The sequence below is a fragment of the Petaurus breviceps genome, unplaced genomic scaffold, assembly GCF_028583685.1.
Source record: "Petaurus breviceps papuanus isolate PSGF00001 unplaced genomic scaffold, PetGlider_PUasm1.0 90849, whole genome shotgun sequence".
NCBI classification, from domain to species: Eukaryota; Metazoa; Chordata; class Mammalia; order Diprotodontia; family Petauridae; genus Petaurus; species Petaurus breviceps.
Genome location: NW_027187361.1, coordinates 12,713,747 through 12,733,619, shown reverse-complemented (window position 1 = coordinate 12,733,619; position 19,873 = coordinate 12,713,747). Strand labels below are relative to the sequence as shown.

At 37.8% G+C, this 19,873-nt stretch overlaps 1 protein-coding gene across 6 annotated transcripts in view; it reads right to left on the bottom strand.

Moving 5' to 3' along the window:
- DHRSX (dehydrogenase/reductase X-linked) overlaps positions 1-19,873 on the bottom strand; it is a 474,397-nt gene that overhangs the window by 121,777 nt on the left and 332,747 nt on the right. For all 6 annotated transcript variants that reach the window (XM_069072875.1, XM_069072877.1, XM_069072878.1 and 3 more), the window contains one exon: positions 13,724-13,931. In XM_069072875.1, coding sequence (XP_068928976.1) covers positions 13,724-13,931 — 208 coding nt within the window. The remainder of the gene's footprint in view (positions 1-13,723; positions 13,932-19,873) is intronic.

The window sequence follows — 19,873 nt, the reverse complement described above, 5'->3', positions numbered from 1 at the left end:
CAAGGTCAAAATAATACAAATGACAATTTAACTAAACTAGCTTATATATTCAACACCATGCCAATTAAATTACCAAAAAGTTATTTTAGTGAATTAGAAAAAAAATAATAACAAAATTCATTTGGAAAAATAAAAAATCAAGAATATCAAAGGGAATAATGAAAAAAAAGTGTAAAGGAAGGAAGTTTAGCAGTAACAAATCTTAAACTGTATTATAAGGCAGTAATTATCTAAACTATGTGGTACTGGTGAAGAAATAGAAAGGTCAATCAATAGAATAGATTAGATATACAATAGAAATTAGATATATAATTAGTTGTACTAGCGGTCCTGGGGTATATACAATTAGATATACAATAGGATAGATATACAATTAATAGGAATAAATAAACATAATAACCTTATATGTGACAAGTGTTAAGATTTAAGATTTTGGAATAAGAATTTATTATTTGGTAAAACTTGTTGTGAAAGCTGGAGAGTAGTATGGCAGAAACCGAGAATGGACCAATATCTCACACTATTTACCAAGGTAAAATTTAAATGGATACATGACCTAGATATAAAGGGAGATTTTGCAAGAAAATAATAAGAAGGAACATATTCCTTATCAGACTTGTGGATAGGTGAACAATTTATGAATAAACAAGAGTAAAAGAGCAAAGGTTGGATATAAAATGGATAATTTAGATTACATTAAATTAAAAAGGTTTTGTACAAACAACAAATATAGTCAAGATCAGAAGGAAAGCAGAAAACTGGGGAAAAATTATAGCCAGTTTTTCAAATAAAGGTCTCATATCAAAAATATATAAAGAACATTGTCAAATCTATAAGAATGTGGGTCATTCCTCAATTGATAAATGATCAATGCATACGAACAGGCATTTTTCCAATGAACAAATCAAAATGATTTATAATCACAATAAAAAGCTCTAAATTATTACTGATTCGAGAAATTCAGATTAAAACAGCGCTGAGATACCATTTTACACCTACAAGTCTGGCTAAAAATGATAGAGAGGAAGTGACAAATGTTGGAGAGGGTGTCGAAAAATTGGGATACTAAGACTCTGTTGGTGGAATTGTGAACTGATCCAACCATTTTGGAGAACAAGCTAGAATTATGCCCAAAGAGTTACTAAACTATACCCTTTGACCCAGCAGTACCACTCCTTGGTCTATTTCCAAAGATGATTAGGGAAAAAGAAAAAGAACCTACACGTTTTAAAAGGTTTATAGCAGCTCTCTTTGTGGTGGCAAAGAATTAAAAATTACAGGGATGCCCATCAATTGGGGAATGGCTGAACAAGTTGTGGTATAAGACTGTGATAAAATCCTACTGTGGTATATGAACTCCATGATTTTAGAGAATCTGGAAAAACTTGCATGAAATAATGAAGAGAAACATGAGCAGGACCAAGATAACACTAAAATACTACCCATGGGACAGTCACAACCTTTCTGGCCATCAATTTCCTCATCTGCAAAAAGGAAGAAGTTGGATTATATGACGTCTAAAATCACTTCCTGTTCTTTATCTATCACCTCATAAGTACTGAAGAAGCTCTCTTCAAGGAGAGTGTCTACCACACATGCTGCAGTGCTTCGACAATCTGTTATTTTACTGCTGAGGATACTTAGGACACCATTGTAAACTGTGACCCATTAGTTACAGATGGCCTTTATAAGCTGTTATGGCCAAAATCTCCCCCCCAAAAAAAAATCACTGTGAACAGCTTGATGAGACTCTCTGAACTTGATGTGTCAGGTCCTTGAATAAAAGACCTATAGGTGAATTGATGAATATATCATAGAGTCACTACTCAAATCAGCATTTTTTTTAGCTGACCAGGCCCTATCACAGCTTACACAGTATTAAAATAACCTTCAAAAGTCATGGGTTATCCATGCATGCTAAAACAGGATCACAGATTTAGAGCTCTTTTGAAAGAGATTTTGGAGGCAATCTGATTGAATCTCCTCAATTTATAGATAAGGTAACTGATGTCCAAAGAGGCAAATGTTAAAATAACAGATCACATGATTGATGCTAGCCCAGAGATGATTCTGTCAACAGCATACAAAGCATACAAGGCAAGACTATAGGGTGCTCACCACTCTCATGAAGGCTGTCTTGAACAGGGTCTATATAAAAGATTTTCTTATTCTCCAAGACGTCCCCATTTGCAAGACCTGAAAAACTACGTCTCCTATAGTCCCTTAAAAGAATTTATCTAACAACTCACATTCAAAATACAAAGAAAATGAAAAAAAAATGTGATGGAAAGAACACTGAATTTATAGCTATATAACCTGACCAAAATCACTTGACCTTTCTGGGACTCAGTTTCTGATCTCTAAGGTTTCTTCTTGTTTTAAATTTGATACTCCTATGGAAAACACATTTTGTCCAGATCAGGATGTGCATTTGGGAAAGACAACTGAGTCAATCTAGTGGTTCAGACCTTTGTCAGGTGCCCCAGATGGACAAGCAGTTCGGCCCATTGTTGAATAGGAGGAGGAGATGTGGATAAATGGAATGCTGAAACTGTGTAGCAGTTGTTTTCTTTTTAAAAACTGATTTGTTTCTTTATTCTGCCCTTAAACACCAAAAGAAAACAAATTAGGTTTTTCATATGTACAGTAGAATAGAAAAAAAGATGAGTTTATATAAATCTACAAATCTCTATCACACAGTTCATTTTTTTTACGATTGATAATAAATTCAATATGTTACCATGAAACACTTTGAATTATCCCCAACTGTTCACTGCTACAATAGCTTCTCTCTCTCTTTTTTAACATCATCTGGGGATCCTGATAACACATGGCACATCATGGAAAACCACGTTCTCAGAAGAATCACAATTCTAGGTGACCCAAAAGATCATGGAAAACACATAGCAGACATCAGTTGGCCTCAGCCGATTAACAATGGTGATGTGCACCTGAGGAGATATCATTACAGGGATCTTTGCTAGGATGGGGAGGTAGGATGAGATAAGTGGCCTTAGAGCCTTAGAGCCAGGAAGATCTAGGTTCAAGTTCAATCTTTGATACATACTGGTCAAGTGACTCTGGGCAAGTCACTTAACATCCTATGACTAAGACAACTCTAAGACCATTAGCTGTAAAACTGATGTCAGACTGAGTTAGCAAAGGACAATCCTCACAAATTCCCTACCACAGTGAGATTACAGATTCAGAAAAACTACAATCGAAAGATGGATCAAATCTATAACAAGATGGGCCACCATCCCCAAGTGTGTCATTTGTACTCTCCAGATATTAAAACAAGCTGAGGAAGTCCTCTGGTACATTGACTCAATCTCCTAGAGAGAACTTAAGTAAAAACAAACAAACAAGAAGTGGATAGAAATCCCACAGGAAGAGAAGGTGTGAGTGAGTCATAATCTGTACATGTAGGAACATACACAGCGATCAAGTCACAGATCTAAAGTATCTAAGAACCCTGAGGGATGAATGAAGCAATATTTTTAAGCATGAGGTTTTGTCAGCTGCTAGCCAACTTCAAGATTCTGACCTAAAAGGGAAGCCAAACGTTTGTCTATGAGGCTGACATTATAGAGTCACAGAGAAAATATCAACTTTTGGACCATGAGCCAGATTTTCTTCTTAGATAACAGCTCACTCCCCCCCACACACCCCCAAAAGCATATGCCTCATGATTTATCAGTTTTGGTAACTTTAGTCCTGGATTTTCTGACAAGATGCTTTGCTTGCCCTCAATTTTTATGTTTTTTTTGAGGGGGGAAAGGCAAGGCAATTGGGGTTAAGTGACTTGCCCAAGGTCCCACAGCTAGTAAGTGTGGGACCAGATTTGAACCCAGGTGCTCCCGACTCCAGGGCCAGTGCTCTATTCACTGCACCACCTAGCTGCCCAAGTTCGCCCTCAATTTTTAGGAGATGATGTACCTTCCAATTTGAAAAAAGGGTTGATTTATGCTAATAAATTGTTCCTATATGCTGCAGCCAATAGGATGATGGGTGAAAGCCAGGACTACTGTGACTGGTAGCAGCTAAATCGCCAGTGGTCATTCTGAAGGGAGTTGAAAAGGTTTGACTAGCAGTTAAATATGAAGCAGGCTTATGTGATATTCCAATTACTCTTTTTTAAATATGTATTTTTTTAAAAAAACCATTTATTTATTTACTTTTAGTTTACAACATTCTGTTCCACAAAATTTTGAGTTCCAAATTTTCTTTCCCTCCTTCTTTCCATTTCCCTATGGCAGCCTGCAATCCAATACAGGTTCTACAAATACCTTCACGTTAAACATTAGTCAAGTTACAAAGAAGGACTATAACCAATGGAATGAACAACAAGAAAGAAGGAACAAAACAGAACAAAAAAGAGATCAAGTCGTTTGCTTCTATCTGCATTCAGACTCTGTAATTCTGTTTCTGGATGTGGATTGCCCTTCCCATCATGAGTCTATTGGAGTTGTCTTCTAACCTTGCATTGCTGAGAAGAGCCCAGTCTATCAAAGTGAGTCATCACAGATACAATGTGTCTGTAATTGAGTAGAATGTTCTCCTGGTTTTGCTCCCCTCACCCAGCATTAGTTTATATTAGTCTCTCTAGGTTATTAGGAAGTCCGTCTGCTCCTCATTTCTTATAGCACAACAGTATTCCATTACATTCATACAGCACAACTTGTTTAGCCATTCCCCAATTGATGGGCATCCCCTTGATTTCCAATTCTTTGCCAACACAAAATAAATGCTATAAATATTTTTATTATATTAGTTCAACCTAACCATTATCAGCTGACGTTTTTCCAATTATTTAGACCTGATTTTATTTGTGTGAAAAGCGTTTTGTAATTGTATTCATGTAGTTCCTGGATTTGTTTTGGCAGGGAGACTCCCAAATATTTTATAATGTCTACAATAATTTAAAATGGAATTTCTCTATCTATTTGTTGCTGTTGGGCTTCATTAGAACTATATAGGAATGGGGGCGGCTAGGTGACGCAGTAAATAGAGCACCAGCCCTGGAGTCAGGAGGACCTAAGTTCAAATCCGGCCTCAGACATTTAACACAAAAACTAGCCATGTGATCTTGGGCAAGTCAATTAACCACAACTGTCCTCCAAACACGAAAACTAGCCATGTGACCTTGGGTAAGTCATTTAACCACAAATGTCCTCCAAAAAGAAAAAAGAAATATATAGCATTGCCAAGGACGTATGTGGGTTTATTTTATATCCTGCAACTTTGCTAACAGTATTTAGTATTTCAAGTACTTTTTTACTTGATTCTCTAGGATTCTCTAAGTATATCATCATATCATATACAAAAAGTTACAGCTTAGTCTCTTCTTGGCCTAATCTCTTTTCTTCAATTTCTTTTTCTTCTCATTGCTACAGCTAACATTTCTAGCATCAAACTGAATAACAGGGGTGATAGTGGACATCCTTGTTTTACCCCTGATCTTTTTGGAAGTGCTTCTAAGTTATCCCCATTACATATAATACTTGCTAATGGGTTTAGATAGATGATACTTATTATTTTAAGGAAGACTCCATTTATGCCTATGCTTTCTAGTGTTTTTTAATAGCAATAGCTGTTGTATTTTGTCAAAAGCTTTTTCTTTTTTGGGGGGGGGAGTTTTTTTTAAATTTTTTAGTTTACATCATTCATTTCCACAAGATTTTGAGTTACAAATTTTCTCCCCATTTTTGCCCTACCCACCACCCCAAAACAGTGATCCCACTGAATATCCCCTCCCCCAATCCACTCTCTCCTATATCTTACCCCATCCCCTTTCCAATTTTCCAGTAGGGCATGGTGGATGTCTATGCCCCAGTGCCTGTATATCTTATTTACTAGTTACATGTAAAATAATAACATATTTTTTAAACATTTGATTTTAAATCTTTGAAATCTGGATTTTTTCCCTACCTTCCCTGTCACCCACCCTTACTGGGAAGATAAGTAACTCAATATAGGCTGTACATGAGTAGCTATGCAAAACATTTCCATAGTGGATATATTGTGAAAGACTTACTATATTTCCCTCCAACCCATCCCATCCCCCCAACTTGTTCTATTCTTTGCTTTGATCCTGTCCCTTTTCAAAAGTGGGTACTTACAACTTCCCTCCCACCCAGCCTGCCCTCCCTTCCCTCATCTCCCCTATCATCCCCTTCCCCTCTACTCTCCTGTAGGTGAGATACCCTATTTAGTGTGTATGTCATTCCTTCCCTAAGCCAAATTAATTGAGAATAAGGTAGACTCATTCCCTTTAACCTTCCTGTTTTTCCCCTGCATTGTAACCATTTTCCCTTGCTTCTTCTATATGAGATAATTTACCCCATTCTATCTCTCCCCATCTCCTCTCATTATATTCCTCTCTCACCTCCTAATTTCACCTTTTAAGTATCAGCCCTTTCTATTCAACTTGTCCTGTGCTCTCTATGTATACCTGTGCACATATATACACACTCACATATGTATTCATATGCCCATATACCCTCCTATATAGACATATATATGTATGTATACATGTGTGTATATATGTACATATATACATATATATATGTACATTTCTATTCCCTTCAACTATTCTCATGGTGAAAAAAGTTTCCTATGTTACCATTATCATTTTTCTATGTATCAATGTAAGTAGTTCAACTTTGACAAGTTCCTTATGATTTCTTTTCCCTGTTTACCTTCTCATGCTTCTCTTGCTTCTTGTATCTGAATGTCAAATTTTCTATTCAACTCTGGTTTTTTCAGCAAGAATGCTTGAAAGTCCTCTATTCCACTGAATGACCATATTTTCCCCTGAAACGTGATACTCAGTTTTGCTAGGTAGGTGATTCTTGGTTTTAATTCCAGCTCCTTTGAACTCCAGAATGTCATATTCCAAGCCCTTGGATCCCTCAGTGTAGAAGCTGCCAGATCCTGGGTTATCCTGATTGTGTTTCCACAATATTCAAATTGTTTCTTCCTGGCTGCTTGTAACATTTTCTCCTTGATCTGGGAACTCTGGAACCTGGCTATAACATTCCTAGGAATTTTCTTTCTGGGATCTTTTTCAGGAGGTGATTGGTAGATTCTTTCAACCTCTATTTTGCCCTCTGGCTCTAAAACATCAGGGCAATTTTCCTTGAGAATTTCTTGGAGGATGATTTATAGGTTCTTTTTTTTTTATCATGGATTTCAGGTAGACCAATAATTTTTTAAATGATCTCTTCTGGATCTATTTTCCATGTCAGTGGTTTTTTTCAGTGAGATATTTCACTTTGCCTTCTATTTTTTTCATATGTTTGGACCTATTTAATAATATATTGATTCCTCATAAAGCCACTAGCTTCCATTTGCTCCAATCTAATTCTGAAGGAATGATTCTCTTCAGTGAGCTTTTGAGATTCTTTTTCCATCTAGCAAATTTAATTTTTTAAGGCATTCTTCTCCTCATTGCCTTTTTGAGCCTCTTTTGCCATTTGAGTTAGTCTATTTTTTAAGGCATTATTTTCTTCAGTCAAGTTGTTGACTCCCGTTTTATAATTTTCTTGCATCATTCTCATTTGTCTTCCCAATTTTCCCTCCAATTCTCTTATTTGGTTTTCAAAATACTTCTTAAGGTCCTCTATGGCCTCTAAGCAGCTTATTCTTTTCTTGGAAGCTTCTGGTACGGGAGTTCTGACTTCACTGTCTTCCTCCCGTTCCATGCTTTGATCCTTTTAGTCCCCAAAAAAGGAGTCCAAAGTCGGATTATGGTGTTTGCCTTGCTTCCCTTGTTGGCTATGTTGTCACTCAGTTACTTGTCTTTTGAGCTTTTCGTCACAGTAGAACTCTGCTACCAGAGGGGGGAGCTTTTTCCCAATAGCTGGGGTTTTCTCAGTTGCTGGATCTATTAGTTGCGTGCCCTCTCTGAAGCCTCCCCATGCTCTGGCAAACTGGTCAAGCACCCCAGGACCTCCACCTCAATCCAGATCCAAGTCAGTTAAAGCAATAGGGATTACCCCTCAGACTGGTTGCTAGAACCCCCTACAATCTGCAGGCCAGGAGCTCTGAAACAGCTACATGGAGTCCGCTGTACGGCCACAGCACCTCAGCTGCTTCTCCCTCCTGGGGGCAAAGACTGATCATACTCCTGAATTCCCAGGTCCCAAAGTCCACACTGCACTGACCTCTCACTTTGTCCTTAGCATCTATGGGTTGATAATTCTGCAAACCGCCACAGCTGCTGGTGATCTGAAGTCCCTCCAGTTGGCAGCTGGTTGTGGCCGCCATGAGGCTAAAACCTCGGGCCCACTTGGGGCTGGGCTCGGCTCCCAGAGTGCTGTTCTGACCACTTCCTACCTGCCTGCTGGGCTGTCCTCGGCAGGAGGTTAGCTTCTCTGTGTCATTTTGTGGGTTCTGTAAGCTCCAAAGTTTGTTCAGTCACCTTTTACATGAATTGGAGGAGGTGGAAGCAGAAGCCCTGAGGAAGTCCTGTTTCTACTCCACCATCTTGACAGCACCCCCCTCAAAAGCTTTTTCTGCATCTATAGAGATAATCATATGGTTTTTACTAGCTTTGTTGTTGATATGATCAATTATACTGATAGTTTTCCTAATATTGCACCAGCCTTGCATTCCTGGAACAAATCCTACCTGATCAAAATGTATTATTCTCATGATATGTTGCTGTAGTTTTTTTGCTAATATTTTATTTAAAATTTTTTACCTATATTAATGAGAGAAATTAATCTATAATTTTCTTGCTTTGTTGTGGCTCTTCCCCATTTAGGTATAAGTACCATGTTTATATTATAAAAATAATTTAATAGGACTCCTCCCATTTTCCCAAATAGTCTATAAAGTACTAGAATTAAAGTATTGATAACAGTACTATAAAGCACTGTTCTTTAAATGTTTGATAGACTTCACTTGTAAATCTATCTGGCCCTGGATATTTTTTCCTAGGGAGTTCATTAATGGCTTGTTCAATTTCTTTTTCTGAGATGGGGTTATTTATGTATTTTGCTTCCTTTTCAGTTAATCTGGTCAATTTCTATTTTGCAAATACTCATTCATTTCACTAATATTATCAAAATTATGGGCAATACAACTGGGCAAAATAATTCCCAATTATTGTTTTAATTTCCTCTTTATTGTAGGTAAGTTCACACTTTTCATTTTTGATACTAATGATTTAGTTTTCTTCGTTCTTTTTAAAAATTAAATTGACTAAAGATTTATCAATTTTATTGTTTTTTTCATAAACCAGATCTTAGTTTTATTAATTCAATAGTTTCCTTTATTTCAATTTTATTAATCTCTCCCTTGGTTTTCAGTATTTCTATTGTATTTAGTATTTAATTGGGGATTTTTAATTTGCTCTTTTGTAGCTTTTTCAGTTGCATGCCCAATTCATTGATCTCCTTTTTCTCTATTTTATTCATGCAAGCATTCAGAGATATAAAACTTCCCCTAAAAATCACTTTCACTGTATCTCATAAATTTTGGTATGTTATCTCATTATTGTCATTCTCTTGAATGAAGTTATTGATTACTTCTAAGATTTGTTGTTTGACCTGCTTATTGGGTTTTTTTTGTCTTTTTTTTTTTTTTGCTTTTTTGGAGGGCAATTGAGGTTAAGTGACTTGCCCCAAGTCACAAGGCTAGTAAGTGTGTCAAGTGTCTGAGGCTGGATTTTAACTCAGGACCTCCTGTCTCCAAGGCAGGTGCTCTATTCACTGTGGCCCTTAGGTACCCCTGATCCATTCATCCTTTAGGATTAGATTACTTAGTATACAATAGTTTTTAGTCTGTCTTTCAATGGCCCTTTATTACATATAATTTTTATTGCATCATGAGTTGAAAAGGATGTATTTAATATTTCTGCCTTTCTGTACTGGATTGTGAGGTTTTTATGTTCTTGTACATGATCTATTTTTGTGTATGTGTCATATACTGCTGAGAAGAAGGTATATTCTGTTTTATCCCAATTCAATTTTCTCCAGAGGTCTGTCATATCTACCTTCTCTAAAATTCTGTTCACTTCCTGAACTTCTTTCTTGTTTATTTTGAGGTTAGATTTATCAAGTTCAGAGAGGGGGAGGTTGAGGTCTCCTATAGTATAATTTTGCTATTTCTTCCTCTAACTCCCTTAACTTCTCCTCTAAGAATCTGGATGCTATACCATTTTGTACATATATGTTTCCTAATGATATTGCTTCATTGTCAATGGTAGCTTTTAGAAGGATCCAGTTTCCTTCCTTATCTCTTTTAATTAGATCAATTTTTACTTTTGCTTTATCTGAGATAAGGATTGCTACTTCTGCTTTTTTTATTTTAGCTGAAGCATACTATATTTTACTCCAGCTTTTTACCTTTATTCTATGTGAATCTCCCTATTTCAAATGTGTTTCTTGTAAACAGCATATTGTAGGATTATGATTTTTAATCCATTCTGATATCTGCTTCTGTTTTATGGGAGAGTTCATCCCATTAACATTCACAGTTATGAGTACTATCTGTGCCTTTCTCTCCATCCTATTCCTTTCCCTATTTATGCTTTTATATCTCCGTTCTCCCTTCTCCTCCTTAAGTTTTCATTTTGACTTCCTCCCTCAGTTTTCCCTTCCTTTTAGTCTCCCTCCCTTTTCCTACCTTTCACCCCTACCAATTCTTCTCTCCCTTTTAACCACTCCCCTCCTTTTCCTTCTCCTTTCCCCTCCTACTGCCTGTAGAGCAGTTTGATTTTTATACTTAACAAAGTATGTCATTCCCGCATTGTACTAAATCCAATAAGAACAAATCTCAAACAACGCTCCTTTCCCTCTCTTCTATCACAGTAAGCCTTTGTGTCCCTTCACAATATATTCCTATACTTAATTATGTTATTCCCTCCTTGTACCAAAACCAGTGAGAGTAAAGTTCATTCAATGTTCATCACCTTCCTTTATTTCCCTCTATTATGTTTTTATGCCACTTCACGTGGCATAATCTACCCTTTTCTGCCTCCTTTCCTCTTCTCCCATTACAGTCCCTTTGTACCCCTTCATAAGGTTTTTTTTATCATCACTTTAGTTAATTTTATCCACAGCCTCTATGTATGTATATCCCTTTTAAATGTCATGATAATGATACAATTCTCAATATTGATATTAAACACCCACTATGTGCCAGCCACTGTGCTAAGCACTTGAGTGGGTAAGGGTATAACTAGATTATTTGTAAGGTTATTTGTCACTCTAACTCCTATAATTTTATAGAAGCATCTGTTCTTGTCCATCGTTTTTCATCCTTCACTCATTTCTCCAAGTTCAAAGCCAGAAAAATGGAAGGGGAGAAATAATAGCCATATGTAACACAAATGAGTAGTGTACTCCCTCTTAGGCTTCCTCTTTTGGTCAAATGCTCCTGGCTGATCTATTTTCCAAGTCACCATCATACTTTACATTTGAATACAAGTTTAGAGCTTATAAGACACTCTTACAAACATTATTTTATTTGGTTGCTACATAGATTTCCTTGGCATATCCTTTCAACTTGAGGGCTAATATATTCTTGGATAAATGCGGCCAGTGTCCATGAAATGTCTAAACTTCTGTTCAATTTTACTCTATCAGTGATTGTTTAGGGCATTTTAGTGCATGGAATTTGTTTTTTATCTTTCTTTGGGTCCAGATCTGTGATCAAAGTTGTATAGGGAATTTCTTGTAAGGAAACCTTCACAACCAGTGAAGACCCCCAACCTACAATGCTAGAGACTTGCTTGAGCATGAAGAGGTTAAGTGACTTACTCAGGGTAACTCAGCCAATATCTGTTAGAAGCAGGACTTGAACCCAGATTTTCTTAACTCCAAAGCTGACACTCAGTCTACTATGCCACCTCGGGATGTAAGAGAAATAGTTCTCTGGAAAGGAGAAGACACATGCCAGAGAAGGACAGTTCAGACAGAAGAGCTAAGTTACGAAGTCATTGAGAAAGAAGGGAGAAAGGCCTACTGGAATCATCAAGTGGTTTAATGTATTTTTTTTTACTTGGCTTGACTCAAAGTCAAATCTGGATAGCATCATTAAGGAATAAGTGGGGATTGCCTTTATGTTCGTTATTGGTATTGCGGAATATTGCTGTTATGTATCAGTCTCTATCAGCTAGCAACAGTAGTAAGGTATCAGATATCAGGGAATATTATGCCATGTCCCTGCTTTGCAGTTTTTTCATTCTACCATCAAAGTGATTTTCTTTTTCCTAAACCTTTCAATGGTTCTCAAAACAGTGCATTACCTTTGGCCAGCTATTCTAAATCTATTTTATCATTCACAAAAGAATACAGACATTGCTTTATGATTATAGCTATAGGAATTTCTCTACTTCGAATCTTCTCTCAGATGTGAGAAACTAGAGGATATGCAACAGCTAAAGTGACTAAGTGTCTGACTCACCCTTGGCACAAAGCCTCTGCTCCCTTTATGCCATCTAAGTGACATCCTATTCAGTTCCTAAATGGTCACTGTATCATCTGAATGACCTTCAGCACTCCTGCACTGATAAAAATCACAGGATCATGAAGGTCACAGATTTAGACTGGGATGGGACCTAAAGGGCTCTAGTTCAGGACCTTTATTTTACAAATGAGGTAACTGAGGTCAAGAAAAGTGATTTGCCTAAACACTAAAAGTGTCAAAGACAGGATTTGAATGTGGGTTCTCTGGCCCCAAGTGTAGTAATCTTTCCATGGGATCCTTGTTTGGCAAGTAGAAGCTTAGTGCAAACTCTGTCTCTCAAATTGGTTTTCTGGGTAGCTGATGCTAAAACTTTTTTCATAGAGCTCAGAAGACCACCTCCCTCCCCCAAAGGATCAGGCAAAGAAAGGATTATTTCATTCTTTTTATTTGTATCCCTGACAGGGTACAGGCCCAAGCTCAGACCTTTTCCCTTTACCCCCAAAGAATTTGGAATACTATTTGTTCAAAGGTCCTGGGAATTCCCTACCTTGAATTCTACCTGAATTTTCCCACTGAATCTGGCTTTTTCATGCCCAGTTCTGTTACCCTTAACCTGGCCTCCTCCTCCATTGTCTGTTATCTCTGTACTACCTTGGTGGCTTCCCACCCTTGATCCCACCAAAATCCTATTCTTTTGGTTCCTGGAAATCTGACCTCTAGTCACCCCAGTCCCATTAACATCCTCCTTAGACTCCTCAAGATCCTCCCTGGACCCCTGCTCCACCACCCCAGACCACTAGACCACCCTTAGTTCCCTCCCACAGACTTTCTGTATATAAGATTCATCTTGCCTCTGCAAAGGTGCTCAGATGCAATCTAGCTGAGATGTAATCTGGCCTGTTTGTCAATATAAGCATCACAAATTGTGTTTAAGCTCCTTAGAAGTCTTCCCAGTATGGTGAACCTTTAATAAATTTTATTTTACTTTGGCTAAGAGAAGGCTTGAGTCGAAATCATTCAGCAGGACCTGACATGCCAGTACTTTGGGGTCTCAAGCACCCCAAATGTGAAACTCAACATCCCTAGTGCCTGGCATATATTAGTAAATCTTTAATAAATGCTTATTGACTGACTGACTGATTGATATAAGATTAAAGAGCAAAGTTGCTTTTGTCAAAATATGTATCATCCACAGGTTAATTTGTGGGGTTTCCAGATTCAGACACATCATGCAAAGCAAAACCACATAGAGCATAGAGACACATGTACAAACATGTACCTCATCAACTGAATGACTGCTTACCTTGAACAACAACGAATAAGTAAGATTCTTGACCAATCTGGTAAGCCAAAACACATTCTTATAGAGCATAGTGTCTACCACTCCAGGGTCTACCACGTTGGCAGTCACAGGACTCCCTTCAGATGCCAGGAGCTGTTGTAGTCGATAGGAAAAAAGTACCAGGGCAAGCTTGCTTTGGGCATAGGCTCCACAAGGTGAGTAACAATGCCTGCAAATGAAGAGACAGAAGCTGCCATGAGGAAAAATTCAAAAGGTCAGATCATCAGTCACCTGATTACTTCACTAAAATGCACAGAAAACAAACCACATACTAAATAGATGACTCATTGTAATGCCAAGCAAAGGCAACTTCCCAAGGTTCAAAATACCAGCAAAGGTGCTCTCCATTTTATTCAGTGAAAAATTAAGAACAGAGAGAATCAACATATAGCATAATTCAAAATACAGCATTTACTAAGTGTGATTTAATCAAGTACTATTCCACTCCTGGACATTACATTCATTTAATCAATCACAAAGTCCCTCTTCTAAATAATAATCCATCCTAGGCTGTACATTCATTTAGTCAATCACAAAGCCCCTCTTCTCAAATGGAGATTAGTTTCCAAACATAAGTAAAGTACATTCATTTGTTCAATCACAGAGCACAAAAAAGTCAAAAGTTTGCCACCCTTGGATCACAATTGAATCTACCCCAGAGTTACAACAAGCTTAAGCACAGCATTTAATACCCAAATGGAGGTCTTTTCTTCATCTTGACACAAGGCAAGTTCTCAGCAATCTTTGCTCCTGGGGAGACAAAATTTAGCAAGGCCACAAGACACATTGTCAGTGTCTTCATTAATTCATTCTCTGTCTCCAGAACAGTCCTAGGACCCCTGAAAACATTAGCAAAACCCTCTTCCAGGATTTCTGTAAACATACAACAAGAAAATCCTTCTTCAGGGCTTCTGAACCAATAGCAAGGTTCCAAGAACTCCGCAACAACAGCACTGTCCTTCACCAGTGGACAAATCTGTTAAAACAACATCAAAACTGACAAAGTACCAGCATAACAGCCATGTCTCCTCAGTCCTTGGCAGCTCTGGGTGGCAGCTCTCAAAAGTCCTGGGCAATTCAAAGTGGCCCTCAGCAATCCTCTCAGTCTCTCTCTGCCTCCAAGGTGCTGCTTCCAAAAAGTTCTTCTGCCTCTCTCTCTGCTTGTGGCTCTCTAAATTCATGTCACCACCTACTCCCAGTTCAGCCCTCTCTTTTCACGTCAACAAGTCCATCCCACAAGTGGGATTCACAAGCTCTGGGTTTTAACATAATCAAACCAAAAACCAAGCCAGTACAGGGGGATCTTTAAATTTCATTACTATTACACTTATCACTCAGTTAACGAGATATTTATGTCATAAGGTAGCTGTTGCATGGGCGAATCTTTATTTTCTGATTAAACTGAAAGTAAACTTGTAATAATATGTAGTTGTACATATACATACAGCTATATAGCACTTTAAGGTTTATAATTGTTGTTGAGTAGTTTTAGTCATATCTGACTCTTTATTACCCCACCTGGGGTTTTCTTGGCAAAGATATTTGTGTGGTTCACCATTTCCTTCTCCACCTCATTCTACAGGTGAGGAAATTGAGGAAAACAAAGTTAAGTGACTTGTCCAAGGTCACACAGATAGTAAATATCTGAGGCTGGATTGTTTGAACTCAGGTCTTCTTCACTGGCGTTCTATCTGTTGTGCCACCTACCTAAAGCTCACAAAGCCCTTTATAAATATTAACTAGTTTTATCCCCTCAACAACGTAGAGAGGTAGATGTACCTAATTACTAACTTCATTTTAGAGGTAAGGAAACTGAGGCGAGCAGAAGACAAATAACTTGTGGGGGGTCACCTAGCATATAAGTGTCTGAGGCAGGATGTGAATTTAGATCTCCAATTCAATACTATTACCATTCACTGCAAAAGCTATCTGGTCCAATTCATACATCAAGAACTCCCCCTTTACTGGGTTGGCCTTTACATGTGGCCTTGAGGCCACAGGTTCCCCACCCCATATAACATTGAAACTGCTTTGCTGGAAGACTCCAATGATGGGGAAACTCATCCCCTCAAAGGCAATCCTTTTCACTTGTAGATAACTCTAATTGCTAGGAAGATTTTCCTTAAAGACTAAATTTGCTTCTTTGCAACTGCTACTCTTTGTGCCTAGACAAACAGGTCTTTTGCGGACTAACAGAATATATCTAATGCCCCCTGTTGGAAGGGGAGCTCTTCAAATTCTTAAAGCCAGCTAAGGTGCCCCCACCCACCCACCCACCCTTTCCCACCTTTGGGAAAAACAGCTCCAATTTCTCTGATCTATCCTCATGTACAAGCTGTTAGCCATTCTATATAGCTTCTCATTTGAGTAAAAGACAGCTGGGTAGGGAGAGAGTCATAGAGAGGGGGAAAGGAAAAGGGTCCTTATTTGTAAAACTCAAGTCAATTGCTTTATAAACACATTTCCAGGAATAAAAGAAGCTGTTATTTTGGAACTAAATAAATTATCAAAGAATTTTACCAAGACTTCTGACTTGGTTATCACCAAAACATAGGTTGAATTGCTAGAAAGATTCCCACAATATAGTTGAAAGGAAGATGACACTTATGTCCTCACATGAGTAAGAAGATGAGAGGTAAGTAGAAGTCACTTTTTTGCGCTGTGGATTATCTTTGCTAAGGCCCAACCATAGCAGAATGTCTCTCTGCAACCACCCCCAAATTAAAGAGCTCTTGTGTTCGATATGCTACCCCGTCATTTACTTAATAAGAAGACATATATGTGTGTGTGTGTGTGCATGCATGTGTGTGTGTGTGTGTCTATCTTTCCAATATTTCCTGCTGGGGCATCACTACCTTCTCCAAAAACTCCTACTTTTATTTCTGCGATTACTTTTGACTTTTTGGAAGAGTCCTGTGTCAAAAAAAACAACAAAAAACTTTCTTAGAATTGTTTCATCTCTGATTTTATTTTAATATCTGGTATGGGATATTTTAGGTGATAGACTAAATCACCCTTGTAAAGGAACACAAGGCTTGTGGCAAATGTTCTCTTTGTGAAAACATGTATCCCCATTTTAGAAATTTAGCTTTTAGGAACTCCTACTGCATATTTTGACAATCCTGAAAATAAGAAGAGCCTTCTTTTTCTATCAAATGTCACGAGGAAGGAAAACATTTAAACATTCAGAATTTTTCTAGCTCATTTTCTCTATTTGAGCCTCAAATCAATCACTGCCTTTTTTATTCCCCAGTTAGAAAGTGATGTTTTTTTTTTTGTTTTGTTTTTTTGCCAGCAGTGAATGGGAGATCCCCTCACCTCCCCAGGGGAAAATCCTCAAAACCTCTCAGTCACACAGGGAAATCTGCACTTCACCAGCTTTTGTCTCTGTCCCAGGGGACTTCTGGGGAGGACAGACATGGTCCATCTAGATGTGTGTCTTCTTTTCCTGTGAGGGCTTCACAGACACACATATGGCCGAGTTCTTCCATCTGTTTCTCAGTTCTCTGGCTGAGTTCTGTTAAATCGCAGAGTGCAGCTGATGTCCCAGCTATGATAAGCTCCTGCCTTTTGGTTTTCCATGGCACTGAGGGCTTAGAATTGAGTTCTGTTGCAAACCCGAGTGTTGGCATGTGCAGCCCTGGGCTGGTGTGATAAGTGATTGGGAAGGGGGCAGCTGAGGGAACACATACGGGGTTTGAGGCCAGCCTATTCTGCTATCAGTTTGCCCTATTATTACCTTGTTAGGGTTCTTGGTATCTTGGACCTTGTAGGCAGCTGAGACTGCATTATCTCTTGTGCAAAACTTTTTTAGGAAGGTCTGAGAGATTGTTGGGTCAGAGTAAATGGGCAGTCCTCGATTGTATTGGTCATGTGACTCAGCAGCTCTCAAAAGCACTTATTTCCTATCCTGTCATTATTATTTACACTCTACCTTATTGGATCCAATGCACTTCCTTCTTTGTGGGTAGTTTCTGGACACACCCTTTATTGTTCGTGTGTATACGAGCAGCTACATATTTTTGTTTTTGCAGAGAAAAATCAGCAAATTCATGAATTAGGGTTCGGTTCTGTTGATTGCTCTATTGTAAAGGATAATCATTTAGGACAGATTCTATATTTGATGACGTGTCAATATGAGCAAACACTGAGTAAGATTTCAGAAATTCAAATACGTGATTATTTACCCATCAGAGTCACTACTACCGTGTTTCCCCGATAATAAGACACTGTCTTATTAAAATTTTTGGACAGAAAAACACCAGAGGGCTTATTTTCAGGGGAGGGCTTATTTTAATGAACATTGACAGCAATTTTAATAAACAGGTAAATGTGAACAAAAAAAATGTACCTTTATTCAATAAGCAAATCACTGGGGAAGAACAGGATGACGCGCTCACTGCTGCAGCTCTGACTGGATGCAGCTCGGAGCGCTGCGTGCGTTTCATGGGGGGGTGGGGGGGCACGGTGCATACAGAGGGTACCGTAATGTAGCGTGTAGCGCAGGGGATCACCTTCACTACAGTAGCAATCTCAATAGGGCTTATTTTTGGGGGAGGGCTTATTTTAGAGGAATCTTACACAGTAAGGGAAGGGCTTATTTTCGGGATAGGTCTTATTATCGGGGAAACACGGTAGCTTCAATGACACAGCAGTGTAAAAAGTATTCTAACCTTTGAATTCATTGTTTTTTTTCTTCCTGACTTCAGCATTTGAATATTCCCTATTGCCTATATTGGGTCTTTACCTGTGATATAGACCTGTATATGAAAATACAATAACAGTCTCTTTCTGGCTTCTAATTTAATTTTTATTAAAAAATAAAATACTATGCTGTGTTGATGTTTCTCCTTTGTTTTTGAAGAGGATCAATGACATCTTGGGTGATGTCTTGACTTCTGTGTGAACTGGATTTGTGTGAGGCAGAGATGTGCAGCATGGGCAGGGGAGAACAATGTTAAGTGAACAGAGAAAAGAAAAACAGCAGCACTTTTACCATCATGCCTATATGAATATAGACACTCATAATCCCAGTGCAACAAACTCCATAGGGCATTCAAATTATTTTTGCTATGGTGGTATTTTTATACGAAATACAGGCTACAAATAAAATTCCCACTCTGTACGATACAGGGATGAAAACAGAGTTGATGTCCTAACCTCCCTACAGCGAATTAATAAGGCAAAAGTTCTTTGATTCTTTCTAATTTGGGGTTTTATTTTTGCATTTTTGACACATTTTGGTGATTTTTCCCTCCTTATATTAAATAGTTAGGAAAGTTAGGTTAAGGTATGGAAGAATTAGGGGAATTAAAGAATACATGTTTTTTTGAAGTAATAATGGAAAGAAAAAAATCTGGAGTTCAACTACAGCTCAGGTTAATTCATATCTCTCCTGTCTTGGCACAGAACAAAAAAATATTACCCCTTTATGGTCTAATTGTTCTTTATAGTTTTCAAAGAGATTGCAACTAACTTACCTTATTTAATATTCACAATAACCTTGTAAGAAAGGCAGGGAAATCTGTATTCCCCCATGTTTTTAAACAAAGAAACAGAGGTTCAGAGAAATTAGCAGACTTGCCCATTATCACATAACTAAGAAATAAGGCTGGGCTTCTGACTCTTAGTCCAATAACCTCTTCATTGTATAATGCCTCACTCCTGAACATATTAGATACTGAGACTGGAGAAAGCATCTGTTGTTCAAGATGACTTATAATGGAGAATTATTTATTGTCTACAAAATCAACAAGGCACTATTGCTATAGACCACACATCAGGTCACAACGATAACTGGTTTATTCTCAGTAATGGTTTTAAGTATGAGGCTTTACACACACATGTATATATATATATACATATATACACATATATGTCTCTATATACAAATATATATTTAATATACAAACATATCCATAGATGTATAAACATCATTTTTCTCTATGTTGTCTAAAAATGTGACTTTAAATGCTATTTGTCACCAGTGAGTTCAATTGCCAGACTGTTGTTTTTGTTTTTTAACCAAGGTAATATTTTTTCCAAAATCAGCAATGTCAGGTCTGTAAATATTTATTACGACCTACTATATGTCAGGCATTGTCCTAATCA